Source organism: Lycium ferocissimum, chromosome 2 (assembly GCF_029784015.1).
Source record: "Lycium ferocissimum isolate CSIRO_LF1 chromosome 2, AGI_CSIRO_Lferr_CH_V1, whole genome shotgun sequence".
In the NCBI taxonomy this organism is placed as follows: Eukaryota; Viridiplantae; Streptophyta; class Magnoliopsida; order Solanales; family Solanaceae; genus Lycium; species Lycium ferocissimum.
In genome coordinates this window covers 44,882,869-44,905,883 of record NC_081343.1, presented here as the reverse complement: position 1 = coordinate 44,905,883, position 23,015 = coordinate 44,882,869, and the positions used below count along the sequence as shown (strand labels likewise).

At 35.0% G+C, this 23,015-nt stretch overlaps 1 protein-coding gene across 1 annotated transcript; it reads left to right on the top strand.

The window, feature by feature from the left end:
* Positions 1–13,976: 13,976 nt before the first annotated feature.
* On the top strand, positions 13,977–22,466 carry LOC132039673 (isocitrate dehydrogenase [NAD] regulatory subunit 1, mitochondrial-like). Its single transcript, XM_059430176.1, has 4 exons — positions 13,977–14,708; positions 17,355–17,594; positions 18,943–19,021; positions 21,969–22,466. Exons 1-4 carry the CDS (start codon positions 14,229–14,231, stop codon positions 22,241–22,243), a joined length of 1,074 nt encoding a protein of 357 aa, XP_059286159.1. The 5' UTR covers positions 13,977–14,228; the 3' UTR covers positions 22,244–22,466.
* Positions 22,467–23,015: the final 549 nt, after the last annotated feature.

Below are 23,015 nucleotides of genomic sequence, written 5' to 3'. Positions count from 1 at the left end.
AATGCCCAAATGAAGTAAATTTATATAACTATTTAAGTTAAATTTAATAATTTATCTTACTTAATATCATTTTTTCTCAAAAGTTATTTTAATTTAAGATTGTACAATAAAGATTATGGTAATTTTTACAGACTTCCAAAAGTGTAACTTCATAGGTCACATGGGTAGCTAATAACTTGCGATTGATGTGACATCTTTTTTTTTTGGAAAATAAGTTATTTTTCAGTGATGGTTACAAAATACTACAACTTTTTTTCATCAAATTGGAAAAAACTATTTCCTCTACTTTAGTTGAAAGTCATTTTCCTTTCACATTATGTTAATTCAAACTTCATATCATTGCTCTAAGCTAATATTGTACATATTATTATCAATCTATGACACTTAAAATTTTTATTAAAATGCTATTCGATTTTCTACATTATTATTCAGTTTTTTAAAAACAATTAAAATGTTCTCGCTCTCTAATCAAATACAAGCATTTTTCATAAAATAAGTCATTTTCTAAATAGTATTTTTGACAGACCAAACACTGACAAGTTGTAGTTCCTTATTGTAATTTTTTAATTACTGCATTATCTCCCTGATATGGTACGTCTTTGTTTTTTTTATCGAACTATTTTTCTAGTTTATTAATATCAAAATTATCTTGTGAAGGATGGTTTGTGGTTAAAAGCTACCTTTTACGTACAAACTCATTTATAAAAAATAAAATAAAAATGAAAAATCTGCACTTGTCTAAATAATTATTTTAAAAAATTGATGTCAGAAATCACAAAAATAATACTACATTATTGTTGAGATTTCAAAAGTAAATCTGATGGAAAATATAGGACCCAAGGATTAAGATAAATAAGGACTCTCTACCTCCACGAGTTAGAGGTAAGGTCGCAGGCACGCTACCCTCCTCTAAAATACCCCACATTATGGGATTATGCTGGGTATATTATTGTTGTGGTGGATTAAGATAAGTGAACTATTTAAGAGCATTAGAAAATCTCAAGTATTAGTTTTTAGGCCATTAATGAAACAGTGTAAAAATTAAAGGTTTAGATAGAGTATACTAGTAACATTTTGTAAAATTTATGTTGCGTCAGCTGTACATCTCAATATATCACCACTCGTTTAAGAAAATATAAACAAATATTAAGTACCTTTAGTGCATTTAGTAAACTACCTCTTCGATGGAATACGACCTCACGCAGCGGTGTGCATGTCTCTATTAGTGCCTTTTGTGTGCATTTCTAAAATCAATCCAGAAAATATAAATAGTCTGAACTTATGAATTCTAATTTTAGAAATATAAATAGTCTGAACTTACGAAATTCTAATGTTGGAAAGAGAAACTTATACACTAATTGATGAATATTTTCAAACAAAAAATATCAAAGAGAAATAAGGAATGTTGATTTTTTGTGACCGAGTGCCTTGAATGGAATTCAACCGTGATAATGACTCAATTATTCCAATTTTAGAAGCCGAGATATTGTATGAGAAAACTTACCCATAAAAGAGATGTAATTACAAAAACAAAAAGAGAAAGAAGAACATTAAAAAAAAAAAAAAGTAACGAGCTAGCAAAGCTGATAGACATAAAAAATGAGGATGGAAACAAAATAGAGGGAAATTTAATATTTGCAATGATTGTTGGCTGGTGAGTCATGAGAACTGATACCAGAAGTAATCAAACAAAAATAAATAACACTAGTATGATTTAAAATCTCTCTAACAAGACAAAACGGTTAAGAAATTCATGATCCCTTTTTATAAAGTATACTGTAGACCCTATACTCCCAGTTAAGGGTGTACTATTAATGTCCCTAGTCGTTTATATGGCTAGATACAATTGAACATGGACTTATTCTATTGTCCCTTCGTGGCCATCACGTGTGCCAACAATGCCCCAGCGAAAGGTCCTTTCAGTAAGGAGCTCTTATCTCTTTCTTATGATGAATGATGAATCAAGCTTGGGATACAGAGAAACAAGGTAATGTATTATTCCTTCGTCACAATTTATGTAATATAATTTGACTAGAAACATAATTTAAGGAAAAAAAAACTTGTGATCTAAAACAAGTTATAGATAGTTGTACGGATGTAAATCATTTCATTAAGGATAATAGAGAAAGTTTAAGTTAAATTATTTCTAAATATAGAAATGTATCATTTCTTTTTTGAATAAGTTAAAAATGAAAGTGTATCACATAAATTGGGACATGAGAGTACATATTTTTATGTTTAGAAATAATTTAATTTTAAACTGTATACTTATAATTTTATGTCATGATTCTTTAAAAAAAATCATAATTTAAAAATAAAAAAATAAAAAAAAAGATAAACTGTGTGTTGATCAGTTAAATAAGCTAAGTAAATGAAACAAAGAGAATATTATTTAATCAACAAGTTGTAAACTTTTAATAGATATTCAATGTACTTAATACCATTATATATACTAGTATTAGACTAAAATATATGTCCATCACTTCAAGAAACATTATCACGTAACCAATCTAAAGCCCTTTGCTTTGTTTGTTTGTTAGAGAGTATTCCCTACTATAATACTGTACGACAATGACTTTGAAGAAATATTAATGAATTTCACTAATTGACAGAAAGCAGCGCCACCATTTCTATAACATCAAACTACTATTTCTAATGAATTTTGTTACCATGGCCCGTTTGGACGCAAGAAAGAACTTGATTAAAAGGTTGTTCCCCTCTTTTCATTTGAAAGGGGAATGAATATTTTATTGAGATTGATTACGAAAGAATCTTTTCAAGAAGAAAAGCAATAGGTTGCTTTGAAGAGCAAGCTCGAAAATAAATCAAAGATTAGGAGATTAAAATATAAAAAGGACTTTTGACACCTACGATTAATGTATACTCTATCAAGTATCAGAATTGTCCCTACTACCAATAATTAAATGAATTGTGGTTAGAGTTTCGTATGTCTTTCTTTTTCTCCTAGTAAAAGAATGGACTTTTAAATCAAGTGAATTCAAATAAGTTGTCAAAACGGTCTGACTCATCCTATTCGGTCTAGCCCACACGGGCTTTGAAATTTGATAGGACAGGTCAGGCTGACTCACCATTTTGATGGGCCTTAAAACAGCAAGCTAATCTATCACTAAGTGGGCTGTGGGCCTGGTCGGGCCACCCACTTTTTAAAAAAAAAAAAATCATAATTTTTTAATTTAAATTCTAATTAAAAAATGCTAACATAAATATTTACAAGACAATATTACATGGTGTTACTACTTGCTAATTAAGTTTCAAATTCACAAATAAAATTATTCTAATAATGCTTATTAAGTTTGGTTTCAAGTAAAGATTTGATTGTATGGCATCGGTATGAAATCCCTACCATTCTATGCAAATATTTTGGTGTAACTGAACAAGAAAACGATCATGTAGGACCAAACGTTCTGTGAAACTAACTTTTGACATTGTTAACATATTAATAACTAATATCACTCCAACCAAATAAAGATACTAATAGCAAAATAAACAATTAATGAGTAGCAATACAAGTGGTTAAATATGAATATTAACCTAGCTTTGTTCCAATAGATCTCAATAAAACGCAAAAGAAAATGACAATATTCCATCTATTTAAAATAAAGGGATAAGGCACTGTTACCCCCCCCCCCCCCAAAAAAAACTTGTACCAAAGTTGCGAGGACACATTTCTCTTTTCACGGCCCTATTACCCCCCCCCCAACCCCAAAAAAAAAAACTACTTTTTCCTGTAATTATTTGCACCTTTTGTGCTGACCTAGACTAGTGTCCCAGTTATATTACAATTTGTGTTATACACGCACTGTGGGCCCCAAGACAATTCACTTTTCCTTTTAATTTTATTACATTATTCATTTGGACCAAAAAAATACCCAAAATCAGCTGAACCTCTTCGATCCTTCAACAAAATTTCCCCAAATCCTTAATTCCTCTTAATTCTCTCGCAATTCATCATTAATAGAGTGAAAAGAAGTATGTAGAATATTAATTTCTTCAGTCGAACGTTTCTATTTCACTCCAGTTCAAAAAAGTATAGTCTAGGTTTTTTTTTTTATTTATTTCTTTGGTGTTACAACTTGTTGATTCAAGGTCAGTTGGAAGGCTAAGCTTACATTTCAACCAAAGGTTAGTCCTTTACTACATTTAATTGGGTTTGTGTTAGTCTAGGATTTTAGGGGTTTTTAGGTTTGCGATTTTGATGAATCGAATAAAATAGTATTTTTCTTGAATTGCTGCTAAAATGTTAGATTTCCCACTTGATTTGCATGTCTACATTGCTTTTTTCCTTTAGTGAGTTTTTCTCATTTTTGTCGATTACTTAGTTTGTTGAGAATTATGATGAATTTTTATTGTTATTTGTGTTTGTTTGCATTTAGGTATGAGTGGGTTTACATTTATCACTGTAAGATTGTATCATGGTGGGGACTTAGTGTATGAAGATGATGAGGATGAAGCAAGATATGTAGGTGGGGTAATGAGTGAATTTACTAATATTGATGTTGATACACTTTCTTATTTTGAGCTGAAGGGTTATATTACGTATCTAGTTACTCAACTGTTGCAACTTTAGTATAAGGCCACCCAAACGGTGGCATTTTAGGAAATATTGACAATGATAGGTTCTTTCAAGAATTGTAGGACTTGTAAAATGGCAGATTTTGGAAATATGTGCACATGGATGAGGAGGAATACGATTCTTCTCTTTATAAAGGGGTAGGGACCATTCAGTTTAAGTCTTAGTCAAAACATTGAAGTTGGTAGGTATCTTTAAATGCCCCAGCTTCAACTCCTAACATTGCCCAAAAAGGCCCGTATACGCCTAAATACTCTTCCTCTATTAGAAGTAGTACCTCCAAACACTCAAGATCCAATAGATCTAGTTCTTTGCTCCATCAGATTCTGAAAACAGTGAACTTTCAATAAAAGGATCTGATGAATCAACTGATAATAGTCCAGATTCTGAAAATTGTGACTTGACTGGAGAGAATGATTATTTCAGTCATGTACATGAGGAGTACATAGAGCTTAAGAATGAGAGAAGGAAAGCATTGAGGAAGAATAGAAGGGAAAGAATTCTAAAAGACACTGAAGAAGTACCATGTGGTGAAGCTGGACCAGATCTGGGATTTGATGAGACTGCAGAAGTAGGTAAAAAAATTAGAAGGAAGACTAGGGGGTGATGAACCATATTACCCAAGTTTTGATCCTGGTATCTATGAAACTGATGATGATGAATATTGGTTTGAAGAGGGGCAACATAGGAGGGTAAAACTGTCAAAATCTAAAAGAAAAAAATATGGTACAAAGGGTGTGAGATTTAATCCAACTTGTAAAAAAATTGTGGCGATTCGGGGAATGACTTTTATGAGTGTGAATGAGTTTAGAGATCTTGTCCTAGGTATGCGATCCAGAGGAGAGTTCAGATTGAGAAGTATGTTAATGAGTCTAATCGAGTAAGGGTGAGATGTTGCACGGAAGGTTGCAAGTGGCTTCTGTTTGCTAGCCTTGACAAAGTAAGTAATAATTTTGTTATTAGGACTTACATTCGATTCATAGGTGTGAAAAATCCTCGTAAAATTACTTGTGCAATGCTAAATTCTTGGCTCATGCCTTAAAAAAGAGAATAATTGAACAACCAAACATTAGAGTGTTTAAGTTGCAAGAGATAGTTAGGAAGAAGTTTAAAGTCCATGTTGGTAAGACCACAGCTAGGAGAGCAAGAGATAAGGTGTTGAAGGAGATAATGGGAGATCATATTCTTGAGTTTGGGAGAATTCTTGATTATAAGGATGAGTTGTTAAGGACAAACCCTGGAAGTAGTTGTGTTGTTAAACTTGGCGATGCTAATGATCTTAGTTAGCTTTTTGTGCTTTTACATCCGTTTGATGCACTCGAAAGGCATTCATGGGTCGTTAGGAAATGCATAGGATTAGATGGTTGTTTCTTTAAAGGAATTAGTATGGGTAATTACTATGTCTTGTGGCTAGGGATGGGAATAACCAAATGCTTCCACTTGCTTGGGCGATGGTGGAACGTGAGAACAAAAATACTTGGACTTGGTTCTTGACTTTGAAGGAGGACTTAGGATTAGGAGATGGCCGGCACAAGCTACACTTTATTATTTCGGATTACGCAAAAAGGTATGTTCTTATCATACCTTCTACTTATTTCATACTTTCTATTTCTTTATTCTTTATTCTTCTCGTTTTTTCATACTTTGATGCAATCGTTATGGGGACTCGAATCAAGAACTAGTGAAGCTGTTGCGGTCCGTGAAGAAAAGAGGTGTGCTAAGCACATTCTTTGCTTGTCAAAGGAATGGAGAGGGCTTCAAAGGAAGCAAGTATTTTGAAAGTGTGCTAAAAGCACTTGAAAATGTAATTTAATGCAAATGAAGTTATTAGAAAACTTGGCAATGGAATAGTTGATGATCCACTCACTATGATAAAGGTACGCAAGGTGTTTTTAACACACGTGTGAAGTGTGATTCAAATTTGATAATAATGTGTGAGAGTTTCAATGCTTGGATTTTGCACTTAGGCACAAAACTATCATTAGCATGCCGAAGAGATAAGAGTAAAGGTTATGACTAGAATTGCTAGGTTAGGTCAATTTGCAAATACTTAGATGGGGGACATTTCTCCATTAGGAATGAAGATATTGGAGGATAATATTGACAAGGCAATGGACTGTTTACTGAAATTTAATGGACAAACAAGATATGAAGTGTTGGAAAAAGACAAACAACACTCTGTTCTAAAAAAGAGGGTATGTAGTTGTAGATCATGGATAGGGGGATACCCTGTGCACATGCCATACCTGCCATGATTTTTAAACAATATGACCCAACTGAATATGTTGATAGTAGCTACAAAAAGGAGAGATATATGATGACATATTCTCACTTCATTCAGCCTATAAATAATATGCCATTTTGGCCTAACAATAGACATCCTACTGTTGCACCACCAGTGGTGAAACCAATGCCAGGCAGGCCCAAAAAGAATAGAAGGAAAGAGCAACATGAAACAAAGAAGTCTGGGAAATTACCTAAAAGTGGTATGCCTATGACATGTGGTCTCTGTCATGTTAAGGGTCACAACAGAAAAGGGTGTCTTTGAAAAATATTGGTTCATCAATTCCATCAAGTTCAACTGCAGCACATGATCATCCTGGTTCATCAATTCCATCAAGTTCAACAACAAGAATGGGCAGACCAAAGGTAATGTACTATTTTATTGTGTGTCTTCTAATATTGGTTGTGTCTTCTAATATATGCGTCTTTGTATGTTAGAAAACAACAAGCGTGAGGTTGAGTCTTAAAAGAAAGTAAAGAGGGAGAGCAGACATAAGAAAACGATTCTTTTCAAGTTCCATCCGCAACTAACACAACACCAAGCGTGGCACCGAAACTTCTTCAAGAAAGCATTGCCGAAAGTACAAAAAGAACCAGAGGTACTAGAGGTGGTAGAGAAAGGGGAAGGGGTGTGGGAAGAAATGTGGGAGGATATGTTAATCACCCACTTGAAAGTTTGTTCAACTGCTCTGGAAGTACTACTGCACCGAGTTCAACTGCTGCACATAGTTCAACTGCTGCAACTAGAGGAAAAAAGAAAAAGTGTGGGAAGAAATGTGGGAGGGGATGTTAATCATCCACTTGAAAGTTGGTTCAACTGATCTAGAAGTACAACTGCACCTAGTTCAACTGCTGCAACTAGAGGAAAAGGAAAAGGTGTGGCAAGAACAACACCATCTAAAAGGCCAAGAGTAATGGGAGTAGGTGTGTTTCAAGCTAAGAATGTCTTCACAACTTTTAATGTAAGTATTGATACATTACTATATTGCACTATTCTCTTAATAATAGCCTGGGCTGCCAAGTCAAAGAATAGTATCTACTGGACAAAAAAAAATAGTAAGATCAGCTGATGTAACCGGTGATATTGGTTTCAAACCAGCAAGTGGACTGAAGTGGAAAGGAACTAAAGCACTCACAACAAGAAGGCTTCAAGAGATTCGAGATCAAGTAAGGGCTAATGCAAGCCAAAGTACCAATCCTTTACTGCCAAGAGACCCATGGAAGATCTAATGTTAAGTACCAGCTGGAAGTGTTGTATTTTGTTTGTTTGAAGTTACTGTTTTGTTCATGTTGGTATTCAGATGTACCATTTGTTTTTTGTTATGTTGGAAACTATGTTTATATATGAAATGGTATGCGAATTCTGCTATTTAGATCCAATGTTTAAGAAGTGTTCTGTTTATCTATGGTGCATTTGAGTGACAAAATCTGGTGCATTTTGTCACTCAAAAAACTGTTAGGTTGTTATGGCATTTGAGAATGGTTTTGAAGCTAAATTCTGGTGCATATGAGTAACAAATTCTGGTGCATTTTGTCACTCAAAAAAATTGTTAGGTTGTTATGGCATTTGAGAATGGTTTTGATGTCGATTTCAGTGCATTTGAGTGACAAATTCTGGTGCATTTGGTCACTTAAAAAACTGTTAGGTTGTTATGGCATTTGAGAATGGTTTTGATCTTTGAATTCTGGTGCATTTGAGTGACAAATTCTGGTGCACTTTTAGAGTGAAAAAACTATTAGGTTGTTATGGCATTTGAGAAAGGTTTTGTTTGCTGAAATCTGGTGCAATTTGCTGCATTATGTGATCTTATTTTGCCCAACATTTACTCAAACAATACCAAAAGAAAGTTGTCAAAATTTAGTAAACAAAGACCAATATGAGAAGTAGGATAAATTAAAACAAGTGTAGGTACAAGACCACCACTAAAATACCGTAATTAACAATGCTTCATACAATACCAAAATGTACTATCCAAAAAAACACATCTAACTTAGCCTATCCGAGATTATTCAAGTACCATTACAACAAACAAAATGAGGTACTATTAATAGAACACTAGCTACTATGGCAACTTCATTTGATTTTTCTTCAAGTTGCCCATTTCGAATAAACTACTAAGATACACAACAAATAAATAAACCATCAAACACCAAAGTAAGTTTCTATTAAACCAACACCGGCTGCTTTTTTTTTTTCCTGTCATATCCTTCTCTTTCAAATTACCCTTCTCTTTTGAATCTTCAAGCTCATTCAAATCATCATTCTCCTCTTTTGAATCTTCAAACTCATTCAACTCATCCTTCTCCTCTTTTGAATCTTCAAACTCATTCAACTCACATTTATCTTTTGAATCTTGAAGCTCAATCAACTCACCTTTATCTTTTGAATCTTGAAGCTCAATCGAGTTGATGTTGAGATTATCATATTGAAGGGTAAGACTTTCAACCTCATTCAACTGAATTTTCTCCTTAAGTTCAAGTGAATTCATGTCGACATTATCATATTTCATCTTAAGACTTTCAAGCTCATACAAATGCACCCGAACACGCTCGTAATTTTCTTCTAACTCTTTGATTTTGTTCACCAATCTTGGAATAATAAACCTTGATCTTTGATCAACTCTCTCCGTGTCTCTCCATCCGAAAAAAATTGCACTTCAATTTGAAATTTGAAGAATACAGTCACTTCAAATTAACATTAACACTAAAATTAATCAACCAAATTAGAATATGAGCACAAACCTCATAGTGAGGACAAGATCAAAATCTCCTTTCGGGATTGCGATTAGACCAAGAAGTCTGCATTTTCCACAAAATGCCATGTCTGCATCCCACTACGGAATTGAGCATAGGATCTTCTTCGTCCAGACACAACTTATTCAACAAGCTGTTCGCCATTCCTAACCTTAAAATTTCATACACAGAAATTGCGGAAGAAAATTAAAACCCTAAACTAGAAATTCGACATGAGATGGAGAAAGGATAACAAATTTACACAATAATTTACTTACCTCGTCGAAAAAGATGAGAATTTAAGACCAAAAAAGAATTTGAGTTCTTCTAAATTAGGTGTATAATCAGTTGAGTATAGGATGAAATATAGTGTATTTTAGACGATGGGGTCTTCACATAAGCTTTGGAATGATACGTGGCAGTTTCCCATACGTGAAAAATTATGTTTTTTACCTCCTACGCGCTTCACATATTTGATCTCACGCACTAGTCCAGGTCAGCACAAAAGGTGCAAATAATTACGCGAAAAAATAGTTTAGGGGTAATAGGACCCCGTGAAAGTGTGGTGCGTCTAGCAACTTTGGTACAAGTTGTGTGGGGGGGAGTGTAACGTTTCTTATCCCTAAAATAAAAATAAACTTCCATGACACTTATGATGTATCCAACACCAACACATCATCTACATCAAGCATATCTGAATCTGCTTGTGACAAGGTTATCTTAATATCTTCACTTTCTTTCTATTTTTTAATTAATTTTTTATTATGCCCACGGGCCTGCCCAACCCATGCGCGCTCAAGCCCATGGACCGGTGGGCTTACTTGGGCCGGGGGAAAAAGCCTCATTCTTAAATGGGCTCTAAAAATTCAAGCCTAACCCTATCAGATCACGAGCTGGGTTTGATCAGTCCACGGGCCTTGCCCATAGTTACGACTCTGCAAATAACTGATCATGCCATGAAGGGTAAAATTGAAATGCTAATTTTAAATAGTTTTCAAATAAAAACATTTGTTAATTTTTTTTTTTTTGGCGACATACTAAAAAGGAAGTTTTGTCATATAATTCGAGACAGATGGAGCTTTTCTTTTTGTTGGAAAATTATAAGCAAAAAAAATTTAAAACTTGATTTTTTTTTTTTTTTTGGTTTGGCCAAAAACGTTTTCACCTTATTTTTTTAAACAAAGGAGACTAATTAAAGAAATGACTAGCTCTAGACTAGAAAGATAACCGAGATGCGTTCTTTAAGTAGAGATCTTAGTACCTCAGTTGGTTGACTACATGAACTTTCACTTGTCAGTGAGTGTTCGAATCCCCACGTTGTAATCCCTTTCCTCATTTCCCTTTCCCTAACGCCTGTGTAATAAAAAAAATTATTTTTTTTTAAAAAAATGCGTTCTTTAAATGTTGTATTTGGCTAAAATACTTAGAATCATAAAATATACAGATAAAATAAAAGAAAAAACACAGGGAGACTTATATTCGGCAGTCCTCGAGAGAGAGCAATAAATGGAGACACTTTGGCTTGAAAAGGCCTTTTCCATGATAATACCTTCCCTTCCGTTGCAAACTTTTTGTCATGGAAAACAATAAACTTTTTTTTTTTTCGTTTTTATATATAACTATTTTATCATAGTTGTGTTGTTTCTTAATTTTCTTTAACCAATATATGAAATGCACTGACTAGCAGAAGCAATTATTTATTTAGGACTGTTAATACTATTTCGATGAGCTTTTTCTCTAAAATGTGTTAAATTGTTCTATAATTATAAGTTATAACATCAATCTTGAAGGTTTGGACTTTGGACTTTGGACTTTAGACAATGAACTGATTTTTTCGACACACTAGCTGGACATGATCAAGTCATGTGTTGCCAGAAACAAGTGATGGGCAAAATTTTGAGTGAAATAGAAATAGAAATAGTAGTAGAATGTCTTGTGAAAAACTAAAGTTTAATTCATGATTTTATTACAGCAGTTTTATTTTCAAAGATAAAGCGCTCGCCTGATGAAAGTTTAATGACTCTATGATTTAACATTTTGTTTATAGTACATGGAAAAAGATTTTGGAAATATCCGGCATGTCAACATATTGATTTAATGCTTATAGAAAATCATTAAAAATGTTATTACCCTGCATCCTAGACATTGATTCTCAATTACATTCTCTTTTTTTTTTTTTTTTCCTTTTTCCAACTCAATTACATTATTGTTCGTTGTAAAATTGGTTCTAATATACATGCTGTCCAAAGCGTCACGTTAATTGCTAAAAATTTGTTCTTTGGGCCATGGGTCCATTGGATCAAGCGAAGGGTTTTGTGACCCAACTAGTTAACCATTGATCAGGCCCAAGCAATAAAATAGAAATGAGAGAAATGCTAGTGCTGAAACTTTTTTTTGTGCCGATTATCCTTTATTTGGGGTGGTCTTTAATTTTTGCCCTTCAATTTGGTGGTCTTTAAGTTTTACCCCTCGCTTAACACCCCGAGGTTGTGGGTTCGAACCCCAACTCAATAAAAAAAAAAAAAAAACGATTGCAAAATTCTGCCTGGGCCGCACAGGCAGAAATTCATCTTGTGCCATGTAAATTGACCACCATTTTGAGGGGTAAAAATTAAAGATCACCCCCAGCGAAGGGCAATCCTGCAAATTGCCCGTGCTGAAATACACATACAACATATGGAGGAATACTGGTTTTTCCTTCAGTTGTTTTTCCTTTTTGAATGATTTTGTTATATAAATCTTTATTTTGTTACAAAGAAACTAATAAGAATCCCTAAAAAAGAAAAAATAATCAGGAGTGCTGTTATTATTAGACATAGAAGCACTATTGCGTTTGTCATGAATATAATACATCACTCCTTTATGATTGTTTCTATTTTAAATAAATAAAGGGAACTATTTAAATCTCTCTCTACTTTATTCAAAATTGAGCAATTTTATGTTTCTTTAAATTTTTGAACTAATATTACCCTTGCTATTAGGAAAAAATGACCCCTAGCCGTGCTCCCACCTTAGGTAAGCTTAAACCATAGTTAACACGTTTAAGAGTAAACTTGAACTTTTTTCTCGAAGAATTTGCACACACAGAGTCCGCTATTTTATGTTGAAGTGTCGTTAATGGAAAGACAAATATGAGACCATCTGCTAACAACAATAATATGAATATGCCAAAAGTGTAAGGGATGACACAATAGAATAATTACATACAGTACAATGTTAAATTTGAACTTTTTCCCTTAGATAAATGGTAATCAGAGCTGCTTTATAAACTATTAATTATTTTTTCTCAAGATATAAAATCTTAATTATTTTACATAAATAACATAATAAATAATTATTTACGTTGTTTTAATTTATGAGACGTAGTTTAGACATTAAGTTTTAAAAATAAAGAATTTTTAGAATTTGTTTATCTAGCTAACAAATTATGCCATTAGATTAATCATTTTTTAAACAAATTACAACAAGTATTTCCTCCGTTTCAATTTACGAGAACCTTTTCAGAGTATGAGGGTCAAACTTTGTAACGCTAACCGTAAATTTTGACATAAATTTTTCAAGTTTCCAAAAATAAAATTAATATATTTAAAAACTACATAAAGTATTATAACTACTCAACTTGTAGTATTAAATGAGTCACGTATATTTTGCGTGGGTATAAATCATTGCAGAAAGTAAATTGTTTCTAAATATAGAAGGGGTCATTCTTTTTTACACGGACTAATAAGAAAATAGGTTCACATAAATTGAAACGGAATAAATATAATATAGAAAAAATGTAAGAAAACCGTGATTAAAGAACCACATATTAGACTAATACTAAGGGGTCGTTTGGTTGGAAACAAGTTATCTCAGCATTACTTATCCTAGGATTAGTTATCCCGAAAGTAGTTATCCCACAATTTTATCCCAACCAAATGTGGAATAAATTCATCTCACTTCTAATCTCGAGATGATTTATCTATTATCCCTCGTATACCAAACGAGCCCTAATAGTTCACGTAAATTGTAACAGAGGGATTAGTAATTGGGAAAAGGGTCAAATATACCCCTCTACTTTAGTTTATTCGGTAACTTTGCCCTTCGTTAGCCAAAGTAGCCAAACATACCCCTCCGTTAGCCAAAGTTGTCAAACATACCCCTAAATGGATGGAAATACATAAATCAACTGAAATTAACCATTCAACTAAAAAAAAATCATGCTCCAACCATTGACCCGCCCCGACCCAAATAAAACAATCAACCCCACCCAATATATCTCTCTAGGCTAATAGAGGGGTATATTTGACTATTTTAGCTAACGAAGGATAAAATTAGTCAATAAACAAAAGTAGAGGATTATATTTAACCCTTTTCCCTTAAATAATTTGACAACAATACTATTGTCGTATGGAATTAGATGCTGTTTGGTCAGGACGGATTCTCGAAAAACCGGCTATTCTTCAGCTGTTCACGCAAAATGTGGCGCGCATTGCTTACTTTCCTTCTTCTCATAATTCCATTTTCCCTTTTTCTTCCCCCACTAAAATATACTCTCTTCACTTAATCACTTCCCTGTTTATGGCTAAATCATTGACCTAAAACGCATCACACAAATTAAAATCAAAAATCAGACAAAACCATGTCTCGTAAATCCATCCCGATCCTAAAACAACTCCTCCACCAATCCACCACGCGCCGTTTCTCCCACGCGCCTCCACGCGCCGTCACGTTAATCCCCGGCGACGGCGTTGGTCCACTAGTAACCGAATCAGTGGAACAAGTAATGAAATCATTAAAAGCACCCGTTTATTTCGAGCGATACGACGAAGTACAGGGTGATATGAAGTGTATACCTGAAGAAGTAATTGATTCGATTAAGAAGAATAAAGTTTGTTTAAAAGGAGGGTTAAGGACACCTGTAGGTGGTGGTGTTAGTTCATTGAATGTGCAAATGAGGAAAGAGCTTGATTTGTATGCTTCCATTGTGCATTGTGTTAGTTTTCCAGGGTTACCTACAAGGCATGAAGATGTGGATATTGTTGTGATTAGAGAGAATACTGAAGGAGAGTATGCTGGACTTGAACATGAGGTTGTTCCTGGTGTTGTTGAGAGCCTTAAGGTAACTGCAAATTTTTCAATTTGAGAATTTTGTTATTTTTTACTCTCTCTGTTTCAATCTGTTTGTCTGGTTTTGACTTGGTACAGAGTTTAAGAAAGAAAGGAAAAACTTTTGAAATTTGTGGTCTAAAACAAAATTTGAATATTTTGTGTGGAGTAAAAGGTGAATTTTAATGTTAAGTTGTTTCTAATTATAGAAAAGTGACTTTTTTTTTGGGATCTAGACTAAAAAGGAAAGTGTGCTACATAAATTGGTATAGAGGAAATAGTATGTTATTGCGAGTCTTGTTAGATTCATAATCTTTGGTTAATTCTGCCTATGAATATTTGCGCCCTATTGGGTTTAGATATTGGTGAATATTGAAGGTGTTAAATAAATGACAAGGTAGGAAGTTCTCCAAAAGACCACTTTTCGGAACATATGTGTGTTTAGATAAGACAAACACCACCACCACCACCACCAACAAGAAGATACCCAGTGTAATCCCACAAGTGGGGTCTGGGGAGTGTAGAGGGTAGGGCTGGGCATAAATACCGAAAATCGAAAAACTGGACCGAACCGAACCAAACTTCAAAAAATCGAAACCGAACAAGTTTGGTTCGGTATTCGGTGTCCACCTTCAAAAAATCAAAACCGAAATAGCCGAACCGAAGAACCAAACGCCCACCGTAGTTTATTCTCTTCTTGACAAGTATATTCTCTCACATTTGGTGAGAGCTTGGAGAAATTAGGAGTTGTATTGATGTAAAGGCTACTCGAACCAATTTTTTCTTAGTAGTTTTAATTATTTTGCCATTACTTGGTAGGACCATATTCTCTGAAATCAACTTAGAGTTGAGATACTCTTATGTTGATTATAGTTTTTTACTCTTGCAAAGCGTAGTTATTCATTTTGTAATTGATTTAGTTATTTTCATTATTAATAAAAAATTTCGCTAAGCTCGTTGCTCAGTGGTATAATATTAGTGAATAATTTTTTTTTGAGCGGAGGTCTATCGGAATATTTCAACGAACTCGAACACTTTATAGTTTACGTTTTCAGAAATTTCGGTGTTCAGTTTTTAGAGTTCGGTTCTTCAATGTTTCGGTTTAAACCGAAATTTAATACACTACCCACAAAAAAAAAAAAAAATAGTCCAGGCCCATTAAGTTTAAGCCCAAAAAAAACCCAAAGGAAGGTGACTAGGATGTGTCTTTAGGATTAATGTATGTCCTTTATGTGTGTTCTTAATTATTCTTACTGTATGTATATAACACCTAGTAATCCTATATCATGGTTATGGTTTTCTGTTCTTGTGTATCCTGTTTGTTTGATTTTGATTTCAATTTATCAATTTTATGTTTTATTGCTTTTGAGAATATGAATTACTGTAAATGGAATCGCTTCTAATATCATGTCAAAAAAATCGAATTGAAAAAATCGAAACCGAACCGAACCGAACTAATTTGGTTCGGTGTTCGGTGTCCACCTTCAAAAAACCGAAACCGAAATAGCCGAACCGAATTTTGATAAAACCGAACCGAATAACCGAACGTCCACCCCTAGTAGAGTGTACGCAGACCTTACCCCTACCTTTGTATGTGAGGTAGAGAGGCTGTTTCTGATAGACCTTTGACTCAAAAGAAGGTATCTGACGATTGTAAGAAAATAGACAGCAAGATACAAAACAAATGCAGCAACAGATAGTAATACACATCGAAGGCAAACACCATGGGAGCCAAAATCCCTTGTCACGCTGTTACGACTTTAGGTGTTTGTCAGGAGCCTTTATTGACTATTGGAATGAAGCGGGTTCAGATACGAATGGATATTGAGGATTTATATAGCTAACCTAAACTTGTTTGGATTGGGGCATAGTTCTTGTTGTTCTACTTAAATTTTAATGTATCTAAAAGATGGGATCATCTACTTTTTTAGAGTAGATTTGCAGTTATAGGTGGCTCTTATGTGCATGTGGGTACTCTGAATTCTCAAATTGCTAAAAGGATGCTGCTATGTAGTGTTGAATGTGGACTTATCCTTGAGAATTTAGATCATAATTATGTTGTAGCCCCTTAGTCGGGCATTTAGGACAGACAGCAGGGTGTACAATAAAGCACTGGTTCCTTAGTAGGTTAGTATGGCACGTTGCACTTTTTTTATTAAATGGGGAATACTCTTTGCGCTCCATCCTCCTGCTGGACAGTGCATTTTTCCAGAATCTTTACATATCTTCTTCATTTATATATCCTAGACATTATTATATATAGAATATGCTTGATAGATGATGTAATATTGAGTGAAGTGTGTAGATTTTCAGCTGCAGTTAAACCTGTTTGATCTTGGTTTGTGCATGAGGAAGAATTACATGGTGAGAGCTTATCTTTACCTGGTCAGTTCAATACGTTAGAGAAATGGTCCAGCGTAACAAGATGCACATGTGATTTTTCTTAAGAATTCTTTCTTTTGTAACTAACAATTTCTTACTCTATGGTTTAAATGATATTCTTGTATGCCCGCTTCTTGATCCTTCTAATGAAAATGGGTTTCTATTTCTCTTCATCAATTTTCTTTTGTGATTCTCCTTATTATATCAACTCCTCTGTTAAGTAGTCCTGTTCCACAACTCGCTTTATCCTAAACTTCCATGTTTTTCCCTTTTCCAGGTGATAACAAAATATTGTTCACAGCGTATAGCAAAATTTGCGTTTGAATATGCTGATGTAAACAAAAGAAAGAAGGTCACAGCTGTGCACAAAGCCAACATTATGAAACTTGCAGATGGTCTATTCTTAGAATCCTGTAGGGAAGTTGCAACTAAATATCCAGAAATACAATATGAGGAGATTATTGTGGATAACTGCTGCATGCAACTTGTCTCAAAGCCAGAGCAATTTGATGTAATGGTATGGGATATGCTTCCTTGGCTTTTCTCTTTATGTAGTCCTTAAAATTCTAGCTTCCTTTATCATCTGATATCTAGTGGTGTCATCTAACTTTATAAACAAAGAAAAACTAATGGTGAATGTCATCATTTTTGTTTAGTCATTGAGGAGATGCGCATGCTGAGAGCTTGCCCTGTCTTTTGTTTGTGTATAGTTGGTTAATTTGCTTTTTGAAGTTCGAGACTATTTTGAAGCTTCTATGTGACTAGTTCATATGGTACTCGGCTATGGATTAGTGACATGCAAATGATATTGGAAATTGGAATGTGCACTGAGTTGCTTACATAGTCAAAGGGCCTACCCTTGGCACAGTGTCTCTAGCATCTACTTTGGCCTCTTATTTTTGTGTTCTTACTGGTAATGGTTGAGACAAGTGATGTGATGAAATAACAGAGTCCACATGAACAAGGTCAGCGAAAATATTGAAGTCGTTTTCCTTCTCCTTCATCTACAACTTCGATGGTCTTGCACCTGGACTTTCCTTGATTGTCCACTTTGTTTATCTTGTAAATAATATGAATCAGTGAGCTTGGTTGGTGGGAAAAAATGCTTGCCTCACCCAGTGCAACTTAAGAGAAAGGGATTGATCATATGCAGTAGGTGTCCTCTCTGAGTGCAGCAGGAGGATGCAAGTCACTTATTTTTGCATTGTAGCACACTGCCCAGCTGCGGGACATGTTTCTCACTCTCCTGGGACCCAAACAGCCTCTGCCTAGAACTGTTTGGAAACTTCTACTGGGGTGGAATATCAGGGAACTGAAAGGTATTCGCACAAGATTATGGAATGCTAACCCGGCAGCTATTTGGTGGACTTCCTAGAGAGAGAAGAATGCTAGAATCTTTTAAGACAAACAAGAGAATGTAGTCTTAAGTTCAAATGTATACTTCTGCTTTCTTTTTGGGTTAACATGACAAAATATAAATGTTACTCAGGATATTGAGACTATGTTTGACTTTTTTTAACTCCTTACATATGCTCTGTTAGAACTGACAGAAGCTTGTAACTGGTTAAATGCTCCAGCTTGTTGCTTGTCATACATCTAAAAGCTTACTTTATAAAAAAAAATAGGATATCATTGAGAAAGTATGGATGGGAAACATTAAGATTAGCAAAGGGTAGGTCCTGCCTTTCTCACTGTGGTTATTGTAGATTAAGAGTCAATAAGTCATCACCTTTCCTACATCGATCCAGAAGCAAGCTTTAGTGTCCTATTCTGCCTCTCTTTTTTTTTTTTTTTTTTTTCTTCTCCTCCTCATTTGGGGACATAGCTGATTTGTTGCTGAACTACAACACATTGCAATTATGTAGGTGACTCCCAACCTCTATGGAAATCTGATTGCAAATACGGCTGCTGGCCTGGCTGGTGGCACAGGATTCATGCCAGGAGGTAAATCTTTCAGATATATATATTTTTGAATGATTTACGTCTCTCTGTTATGCTAAGTTGTCGATTATTTCTGTCATTAGCGCTCTTTTTTTGTCTATAGATGACAATTTGATCTCAAGATTTCACTAAGTTAAGATACAGTTAATTTGGTGTCTAATCTGTAGCTCACATTTCATCAAATAGAATTCCGGTGATCAAACCTGTTAAATTTATGGCAGCTAAAACAAAGAGCTCCTTCGTAGATTGATTTTCTTGGTAACTTAAGTCTAGCTATACCACATTAATGGAAAATTGATCCAATAAATGCTCTAAATGGATAGAAGAATCATATCTTATAGAATTCGTGGTACTTGAAAGCAAAAGGAATAAGCAGGAATATAGTGGAGAGGCACATAATCTGTTGGATTTGCAGTATAACCAGATTGGCATCAGAAGGTCTGTGACATCAAGGCAGAGGTAATGTGGTTGGAGATATAACAACATATCCAGTGAAATCCCACAATGTGGGGATTGTGTGTTCTCTCTAACAGCTTAAGCTTTTAGATGAGATGGTCACACACTTTATGCAGGCACAGGTCCTGAGCTCGAGTATCACTACCACCCGTTATTAAAAAGAATTTCCACGTGCTTAGACTCATGAAAAAGAATCAAGCCCAGGCGTGTTGGAAAAAAATGTTCTCTTTAACAGCTTAAGGTTTTAGATAAGATGGTCACACACTTCAACAGAAATCTTTGCAGATTGTGATTAACTATAGCTACCACTTATTCGGTATGTTCTCATTCAATCTGTGCTAGGGAAAAGGAGGCTGAACACAATCATGCCGTAGATAGCAGACTTAGGCTGGAAAGACATGTCCTAACTATAGAAAATTCGTCGGGATAAGGGTATCATATCAATACAACCTTATGCACATTAGGTCAGAAAAGAGGTCTTTTGTAGAGGTTGCTCTTATGAGAGCTAAAGTCACACACCAAACTAGTAGAGGAGGATCACAGAATTTCAATAGAATTTTTTTTCCTATGCTATGGATTAAATCATCTTAACAAATGTTTAATTTGAAACACAAAGCTCACATAACAGAGGTCTCTCATTTATTGGAGGTGTAGATATAGGCTCAGAACATGGGTCATTAAGATGAGTGACATATTTTCTCTCTGTGGATTCCCTTCGAAGGCTATTGAAGAGTCAAGTTTGTTTAGTGGTAATCGAAGGTCAGAAGCTCTTCCTTGACTTGTGGTCTCTTATCCGGCCTGTCATCAGCCTGTGCCTAAACCAAGTGACTTGTGAATTAGAAGGATGGGACTTCCATTGCAGTCGTGATGAATATTCTGTCTGAATGGAGGGGGATGTTTTTGGTGGTTATTTGGAAGTGGACAAGGTTTGAAGAAACAAGAGATATCTTTGGTAGACTAGAATTTTGTGCTAGGGATTCAGACAAGAAAATTGCAGCGACCATGATATTGAGGTAAGCGATTGGACATACTTGGTGTCAATTTGATCTAAGATGGTGACTTGGGTGCAGAACATAAGGCATCAGAGCAAAGGTCACTGTGAAATGGTAATTTTGAAAAATAGAGATGGCCAGCGGTGGATACCAGAACTTTCACAAATTTCCCTTTAAACAATGAACCAAGCAACTTCTGGACAAGCAGGGAATTCAAACTGGGAAACTAACACAGCTAGACCATTTAGGCTTTTACTTAATGATGGGAAGAGGGAGAACTCTAATAACTGAAGTTTTTCTAATTGGGCGCGGTTCAATCACAAGAAGAAGAAATTCCATTGAAAAGGAAGGCATGCAGATGCTCAAAATTAAGGGCATATTGTAAGGCCTCAATCACAGACGAATAAGTCGTCTGAGGCAGCAATAAAGGAATTAAAATTTTGTGCCCAGATCCGTGTCTTGAAGACAATTTTTTTTGGCCTTCATATAGATGAATAGTATGTTGAGCAGATGGAGATGGCACGGACTTCGTTGGAGATTGTAGTCAGCCAGTGGAGATAGTGAACTTTGGGGATAAAGACTGCAGACAAAAGTTATCACGATTAGCTTGGGCTGAGGAAATAGAGGTAGTTGAACAAAATTAACTGCCTCTCGCTGACAAATCAGGAAATAAGGTCACACATGTGTATGGGTGAAATTGGGACAGTTTCCTATCCATTTTCAAATGATACAGCCACTGATCCAAGTCTTGTGTACTGCGCTGTTCATCATCCTGTGTAGGTATATTGGTGCGGCCTAGCTGGTATCCTCTGTGCAGCCTAACTTCATCCTCCCCAGGTTGCAGTAGCTCCAAGGATAATGCTGCTCAATACCTTGCTCGGTGTTGGTTTTCTCTTTTCCTTTTTTCTTTTGGATGGATATAGATCTTTATTTTTTTTCCAAGCTTCACTGTTGGTTTTCTCAACTTGTCTAATACAAATGCAGTTGGTCAATTATTTCGTGGTCTCGATATCTCTTGAGATTGAATCATTCTCTGAGCTTCGTAAGTTCCAACTCCTAAATGAGGCTGGTGCGGGTAAACAATTGTTATGCTTGACCTCGAGCCTCTACATCCCTTCTTTTCTTCCCTCCGTGACTGAGTAGAAGTGTTAATAAAGAACCTTCCAGTATACCGATATCCATTTGATTATGAGGTGTTCCCCGGTTGGTCGCCAAATTGGTCAGTGCCTTTTTGCTTATTATGGAACAGCTCCGAGTAGTTGTCAATACCTGACAAAATGCAGTAGAACCCTCTTATGAGTGCCTGCTTCTTCTCGTGAGACTTCACCACAATGCTCATCAACACCAATTTCGTTGTTGGAAGAAAGATTAAATGTCTCGTCCTTGTCTATTCTGCAGATAATTTATAGAGTCACTCGGGGGACAATTAGAATATTGTCAGTGTTTCTTCCTTAATTAGTAGTCTGCTTATGAGACATAATGTAGGGCTGTGATTTTCTCAGGTAATGTTGGCACTGATCAAGCAGTTTTTGAGCAAGGTGCTTCAGCTGGGAATGTTGGCAACGAAAAGATATTGAAGCTTAAGAAAGCAAATCCGGTGGCTCTTCTTCTGTCGTCAGCAATGATGCTGAGACATCTTGAATTTCCATCCTTTGCTGATCGCTTAGAAACTGCTGTAAGACGTGTAATAGCAGAGGGAAAATTCAGGACAAAGGACGTTGGAGGGGATAGCACCACCCAAGAAGTTGTTGATGCAGTTATAGCTGCTTTAGACTAATCGGCAATGATAAACAGCAAATGTTTAGGAGAATTATTCACTGTCCAGAGATCTACTTGGCCTATTTTTTTTAGCTGCTGCAATTTTGTTCTTTTATTATCTTTGTCATTGGTTAATAATTCAAACTTGATGCATGATTGCTGTCTATGCCCTGTGCATAAAAACCTGTAAAGGATCACTTTTTTCTCGTCCATATTAGAAGGAAATTTGCTTCGTGGTGATATTTCGGCACATCTTTTTGGTGTTTAATTTCTTTGATCTTTGTTTTTTTTAATCATTTTTTTGTGCGGAATGTCCTTCAAAGGCACTGGTCTTTAATTTTTGTCGCTCAAATTTGAAATCTTAAAAAAATTCTCAAGGCAAAAGTTAGGCCTTAAGGCAGAGGTTTGTAAAATTTTAATTAAGTTTAAAAAAAAAATGCCTGAAGGCAAAGGTAGAGGTTTGCCTTATGCCTTCTAGTGAAGGCAAAACTCTACCTTAAGTAGAGTTTGAAATTCTGCTTAAGGTAGAGTTTAAAACTCTGCCTTGTGTATCCAAACTTTACCCTGTAATTTTTTTTTAATTTTTGACTGATTGTGGGTTCGAACCCGAAATCAAGAAATTTTTAGCGAAGGGCAAAAATTAAAGACCACCAATTTGAGGGACAAAAATTAAAGACCCTTTGAAGGGAAATGGTGCAAATGATTATTATTATTACTAGTTGCATGAGGCCCGTGTTAAGCCCGGGCTCAAACTCATGCTACAAAAGTATTAAATTTAATTTAAAAAATAT